Source organism: Castor canadensis, chromosome 18, assembly GCF_047511655.1.
Source record: "Castor canadensis chromosome 18, mCasCan1.hap1v2, whole genome shotgun sequence".
Lineage (NCBI taxonomy): Eukaryota > Metazoa > Chordata > Mammalia > Rodentia > Castoridae > Castor > Castor canadensis.
The window spans coordinates 11,488,217-11,495,526 of NC_133403.1; the positions used below are offsets into that span (position 1 = coordinate 11,488,217).

Consider the following 7,310-nt stretch of genomic DNA (forward strand, 5'->3'; position numbering starts at 1 on the left):
CCAAAGTCAGGGGGTGGGGATGAAAGTTCTCCTCCTCTAATCACTTGGCCTTTCTGAGGTTATCTGGGGGCCCCACCATAAGCCACAACACTAGCATAAACTAAGGTATGATCAAAAGGAGCTCATTCCAAATAACAAAAGATGCTCCTTTCCATACTAGGGAAATTCCAAGGATTTCAGGAGCTTGGTGCCAGGAACCAGGGGCAAAGGCCAAATGTAGTTCTGGTTATACTATATCTTCCAAGCCAACTAAAGTCCCTTTCCATCCTGCTGCTGCCCCAGGAAGCCTCCTGAACAGTCTACAACACTGGGCTCCCTTGTGGATTGGTTTTCTGTCGGATATGAGCAATGGTGAACACCAGCATAATCTCAGAGGTGGCAAGAGAAGGAGGTAGGGGCTCCCTCTGGTCTCCTCGCTGTGAGGTCACTTCAGGCTGGCTATAATCCTTGACCATTACTGTGCTCTGTTATATGGCTTCTACACTTGATCTTAGCTGAAAGGTCAAAAAGCAATTGCTCCTTCCACTTGTCTCTTGGGTGTGGGAATGATAAGACTACAGTGCTTCTCAATCTGCATTACAACTATGAACTGATCCTGCAGATAGCTTGTACCAATCCTGCAGATAGCTTGGTGTTGGCTGACTAAAACATCCTGATTGTGGAGAAATAGAATGTTGGAGATCAAGAGCCAAAATTACCTTGGGTTATTCCTTAGCTTTTTGCTTTTTTTTTTTTTTTTGGCAGTACTGGAGCTTGAACTCAGGACCTCATGCTTGCTAGGCAGGTGCTCTACCACTTGAGCTACTTTACTAACCTTTCTTTGTACTGAGTATTGTTGAGATAGGGTCTCATGAACTATTTGCCCAATCTGGCTTCAAACCACAAGCCTCCTGATCTCTGCCTCTTAAGCAGCTAGAATTACAGGTATGAGCCACAGGTGCCCGGCTTCCTTTTAATAGTCATTTACTATCAACCTCTATATCTGACCTAACACTCACTTTTATAAATTTATCATATAATAGATGTACAGGGTAGAGGGGGGCTAATATTCTCTTGACGTCCATAAAACTCTTGGGATGCATCACTAAGCTGGACACACCTCTAGCCCCCACCAACCCTAAAGCTAAGAATATGATAAAGACAATATCTAAATCCTAAATCCTGTTTTCTAAATCCTCGTTTTGTTATAACCCACCTACCTCATGCACTCATGACTTTCTCTTCTGGGACTATTAAGACCTTTTCCATGGTGGAACATGTCATTCAGGGCATCTTGAATCCGTGTTCCTGGACCATGGGCACTCATATTTGGTTCAGAATAAACTATTTTCTTGTTTCCTTAGAGCATAATTAGTATTTTTATATGGTTACAGCAGTCTACCCTTGCTTGTATGCATTCTCTACGCCCCAGTCAATCCTCTATGAATTATCTTTTGTGATATTTATACCTCTTGGACTTGGAACTGGGGTATGGCTCAACTGGTAAAAGCACTTGTCTACAAGTGCCAAGCCCTGAGTTCAATCCCCAGTACCAATGCCAAAACAAAACAACAACAACAAAACTCCTGGACTTATCTTCAGTGAGCCATGTTTCTGTATCCACAGGTTCCCCATGCGTGGATTCAACCAACTGCAGATGGGGAAAACACTCAGGAAAAAAACTATATCTGAAGTGAACATGAATAGACTTTTCATTATTATTCCCTAAGCAATACAGTAGAACAACTATTAACGTAGCATTTACATTGGATAAGGTATTATTGTCATCAGAGACGATTTAAAATCTAAACGAGGATTGTGTAAGTTCTATGCAAATACAATATCATTTTATAAAAGAGATTTGAGTATCCAGGCAATTTTGGAATCAACCCAGGATCCTGAAATCAATCCCTGTTGGATACTGAGGGATGACTGTGCCCGATTATGCATACATTACTTTGTGAGGCACAGGGGAGCTGAAATGACTTGCCCATGGCCTCAGGCATAGGTCAGGGCTGCACCCAGGTAATTCAGATTCCACAGAGCCTCACCCTCCACAGCTGCTACCTCAGGGCTGTGCATGGAAGCCACATGTTTTGGAAAGACTGTGAATGGGGAAGTCCTTAATAGCGTTCTCTTGATTAAGGATGAAATACTGCTCTTAATCCTCCTGACAAGACATGAGGGAGGGTAGTAGGTTTGGTGTTGGGTCAACTCTCTCCTGCCTTGGCAGCTCAGAGTCAATTTGGTGATAGCTGCCCACTTGCCCACTGAGTGAAGAACAAAGCCAGGCAGGGGAAAGAGCCACAGGCCTATTCTGGAAATTTTGGGGTTTTTTTGGTACTGAGGTTTGAACTCAGGGCCTACATACATCTTGAGCCACTCCACCAGCCCTTTTTTGTGATGGGTTTTTTTCCCAGATAGGGTCTCTCGAACTATTTGCCTGGGTTGGCTTTGAGCTGTGATCCTTCTGATCTGTACCTCTTGAGTAGCTAGGATTGCAGGTGTGAGTCACTGGCGCCCAGCACATTTGACCTTCTTAAACAAGTTAGAGGTGAGCTTCTATCATGGGGACTGAAAGATTCAACTGACATGGGTCAGGGCAGTGTCAGGTGCTGGGAACTCAAGATGATTCAGACACAAGGCAAGAGAAATGAGATGGGCACAAAATGGCCAACACAAGCTGGAGTGATGACAGCCTGGGAAGTGATAACACTGAGGGCCAGGGAGGGAAGGAAGGCTTTGGGATGGTGGAAATGTTTGGGGTAGGCTTCTGCAGGTGGGCATAAAGGACTTCCCAGTAGAAGGAGGCTTAGAAAAAGGATATTTGGGGGATGACATCTAACTTGGTTATCTGGGTTGAGGAGATGAAGGCAGAAGGCAGAGGGAGAGGTTCTGATCCCAGGAAGCCTTAGACTTGAGCTGGATGAGTCTGTCATTCCTTTAGGCACTGGGAAGAAACATAGAATGTTTCTGGGCAGGGAAGTGACTTGGAGAATGTGAGGGGATCAAGAAGAGAAAGGGAGGGCTGGAGGAGTGGCTCGGGTGAGAAAACAGCTGCCTAGCAAGCACAAGGCCCTGAGTTCAAGCCCTGGTACTGCCAAAAAAAAAAAAGGAAAAAAGAAGAGAAAGGGAGGGAGGGGAAGACAGGGAAAGAGGGAATCTAATGAGGACTCAGAATTGGGTCAGAATTGGGGACATGGGGGAAATGGCTAGATTCTAGAGGTAGTTAGGAAGGTCTTGGTATCCAAGAGAGGAAGGAAAGGGTCAAGGGTAATCTCCCCTCATTACTAGATAGAATGTAGAGTCATCTGCTAAGATCAGGGACTCAGGAGGGCACAGGTTTGCAGGAGGATGCAGAGCTCTGTTTAAACCTCAAGGGACCAGTAAGGTATCCCAATGGAAAGGGGAATGTGAGTAGCACTTTGCTACTAAGTGGATGTTGAGCTGAAGCCTAGAGGTGGGCAGCTGTTGGCCTCCACCCCATACCCACTCACATAGTGATAATGGGTACAGAAGGTACATACCAAGGTTGGGGCATTGATGATGGAAAGACTGTAGCCAAATGGAAAAGTTCCACCAATGCCAGCTGCACAGATGGTCAGGAGCAGGACTCTGGCCTGGATCTGAGGAGACAGGGCAGGACACAGAATGACTAGTAACAATCTCCACATCCCTCCCTGGGGCAGACCTACCAATCACAGCATTACAATTTATTGTACTAGGTAACAATGTCTCCACTTTGTACTGGGAGGCACACAGAGAGGAGTTACCTAGGTCACAAGGCTGGCAGACAGTAGGGAAACCCAAGCTTTCTGCTCCACTCTCACCCCACCTGCACCCTCTTGGCATTTTCCTGGGATGGAAAACAGCTCCTGGCCCTGTTTCCTGGACTTCCCCTGGGCATGCCTGCTGTGGTTCAGGAAAACAGTCCTGAGCTGGGGACCCACTGAAGTGAAGCTCTGCCTCTGGCAGGAGCCTCTGAGCCCCAGTGACTTCCCCCAGGGTAACAGGCTCCCCCAGAGAGTGGTTGGCCTCCTCTTACCGCCCACCAGCCTGTTCTTGGAGATGATATCTGGCTTTGGGCTGGGTATACATGTGCCAGGAATACTTGCTATAACAAAGCACAGCTTTCCATGTTAGTGCAACCCCCTTAGAGATGGGAGGAAAATTTCCCAAGGCACTCAACCAGAAGAACTAAGGGCCCTGATGTCCTATCTTACTTTTTTTTAGGGAGTTGCAGTCTATTTTTCCTGATTTTAAATTACAAAATGATATGCTTGTGGTAGAGGGTGGAGCTCAGTGGTGGAGCTCTCGCCTAGCATTTGTGAGACCCTTGAGTTCTATGTCCAGCACACACACATACATGATATTTATTAAGATTTTTTTTGTGTGTGTATGATGGGGATTAAACCCAGAGCCTCCCAGATGCTAGGCAAGCACTCTTATTATTGAGCTACAACACTAGCCCTCATCAAGATTTTGTTTGCCTTACTGGGTTTAAACTTAGGGCCTCATTTGGTAGGCAGGTGCTCTACCACCTTGAGCCATGCCCCCAGCCCGCTCATTAAAATTTTTGAAAATTTTAGTATACAAAGTTCTCTACTCCCCTAAAGGCACAACGATGAACTGCTTCCCTCAGATAATTTCCTTCGCATTCATAAAGTAGTTGACCTTAGAAAACCAAATCATTGACCTTTCCCCCCAAAATATCATACTGTATTTCTTGTCCCTGGCAAATTGTCCTGCTGATTTAAAGTCTTGAAATAATTACTTTTTGAATGCTTAAATGCAAGTTTTATGACAGGTTGTTTCGCTAAAGGTTTTCTAAAGTATTTCCAGACCTTGTCTATAATGTTTATTCCAGCCAAGAAGGGTGCTGGGGAGATGATATAGCCAGGAGGCAAAAGTACACTCACGGTTCAGTGAGATACTTTTCTGGGGGTGGGGAAGCCCAGGAAGAAGCTCTGGAGAGCAGGATCTTGCTGAAGACCTTGCTGCAGATCTGAAGACGGGTCCGTGTCAGGGACCTTTGCTGCACATAATTCTTACATGGCTTAAGCAAATTTCTCCTAAGCCGGAACTCATAAGGAGGAAACTAGGTGGAAGGAAAATGATCCCACCTGGGCCATGTTGCATTTCTAAGGGAGCTTCGTGAAGGGAGAGTTTCCTTAAGACAGAACTGTAGGAAGCAGCAAGAGACACAAACTTGATGACAACTGAGCACACATGGTAGGCAATGCTGACAGGTCTCCAAGGCTGCAGAAAATTATTTAATTCAATGAGATTAAGCATGTTGATTGTCTATAACCATGCTTGATCAAGATAAATATTCAAGCCAGGTGTGGTGGTGCAAACCTGTAATCCCAGCACTGGGAGGCTGTGGCTGGAGGATCATGAATTTGAGGCCAGCCTCTTAAGACACTGTCTTAAAAAAAAAAAAAGTTAACCATTCAAACATTACTTATGATAGTGATTACTGATTCAATGAACAAATATTTACTCCTCCCTCTACTAGGGGCAATAAACCTATTGTTCCAGGTGCTAGGGATATTACAGTGAACAAAGAGATAAAATCTGTGACCCCAGGGCGTTTTCCTTCCAGCTAGGGGAGGAAGGCAATTGCAAAATATGTATTAAGAAGGAGACATAAATTAGGAAAAGGGGTAAGTGTTTGGACAGGATGGTACTATTTTAAATAGTGTGGTCACGAAAAATGGCCTGACATTTGCACAAAGACTGAAGAAGGTGAGGGAATGTGCCATGCATCTGTCTGAAGGACCAGCACCTGAGGAGTATGGAGAAGGAAAAGAGAGGGCGAGCGGCCAGGACTGCAGTGCTCAAAAGGGTACTGCCTCCGGAGCATGTCCGGTCTGCTCCAAGACCCACCTGGGATGCCTCGGGTCCGGCAACCTTGCACCCGCCCACAGGGCATCCTTATGGTCTTCTGAGCTTCGCACCTGACTCCACTGTACATACAACGCACAAGGTTGTGTACTGGACACCTTCGTTAAGCCTTCAATTGTGACTGCACCCGTGTCGTTCGCCGGGGCCCGCACTCCCTCATTTTGAAACGCCTGGGCGTTTTGGGTAAGTTTTGGAATTCAGAGCTTTCAAACTCGCAAGGAAAGAGTTCAGCATCCCAGGGTGGGGAAGCCAGCGAGGCTGTGCTATGCGACAGCGGACATTTGCCTCCTCAGGCGTAGGTCGGTGGAGAACATGCACGTTGAGAGGTGGGCGGTGCTGAAGTTTGGGAGACAGCGCACGCGCATGGGCATTTGAGCGGTGCAAGCGCGCGGAGGCTCAGGCGGATGCGCAAGCGCAGTGGGCAGGAGGGCGGTCGGCACAGCAGAGGGCTCAGGCTACGCTTACCCTTGGCCGGGGCCGCTAGACTCATGCGCAGGCGCAGTGGTGCACAGAGGCTACCTTACAGGCGGCGGCGGCCTGAGGCGCATGCGCAAGTGCACAGCACAGTAAGAGGAACCGGGAATGACTGGGGTGGGTCACCTGGCTCCGAGGCTGTAAGGAAGGCTCAGGTTTATCCTCCATTCCGCAGTTTCCGCAGCGCCGAGGCTGAAAAGCTACTCACTCCTCACTCCACCCATCCCACAGCCTATCTCTGCAGACCGGGAGGAGGTTCTGGTGTGAGTCATCCAGGCTGATCCCCTGCAGGTTCAGCACGCCGCGCTCCGGGGTCCTAACCTGGAATCCCTCCTCCTCCTAGGCTGCCTTCACTAGACTGCGTCTCTGCGGTCCCTGCCTCGCTCCACCTCTGACCTCCACCGCCGCCCTTTGAGAACACCTCTTATTGGCCACTTTTTACCCCCACCTGGGGCCTCTGTCCCTTAGCAGGACGTCGGAAGAGCCGGCCCCTAGCACTCTGGAGGGCCGAGCCTTTGATTCTGCATGGAATCTTTACTTCCCGCCATCCTTTCCCCAGAGGCGAGGCAAATTTAGGAGAGACCAAAAGGCAAACCCACCAGCCTCGGGAGTGCGCTCATCTGTCTGCCCCGGGCGCAGCCGGGGACTTGGCCCGCGCAGAGGAGAACCGGTCTCGGAGTGCTGCCGGAGGACCTATGGCGTGAGAAGCCAGCCTGGCCTATCCACGTCGGGGGCGCTCTTGGAAGTACAAGAGCCACGCACAGTCCACTGGGCGGGATGAAGACTTGACAGGGCCTGCATGAAATCCAGGGATTGGACCAAGGCTAGTCCAGAGCAGACTTGCCAGAGATGCTATTTGTGGTCAGAAACAGAGCTGAAACTGACTTGTGAAGTCATCTGAACAAAGATGAATAGGGCAGACACCTGAATAAGGCACTGCAGTCTTTATT

At 48.2% G+C, this 7,310-nt stretch overlaps 1 protein-coding gene across 1 annotated transcript in view; it reads right to left on the reverse strand.

Annotated features, from left to right (window-relative positions):
- Positions 1-7,086, reverse strand: part of Slc2a11 (solute carrier family 2 member 11) — a 33,128-nt gene extending 26,042 nt beyond the window's left edge. The window contains 2 exon segments of the mRNA XM_020151700.2: positions 3,507-3,605; positions 6,487-7,086. Coding sequence (XP_020007289.2) covers positions 3,507-3,605; positions 6,487-6,528 — 141 coding nt within the window. The 5' untranslated portion in view covers positions 6,529-7,086.
- Between the last annotated feature and the right edge of the window lie 224 nt (positions 7,087-7,310).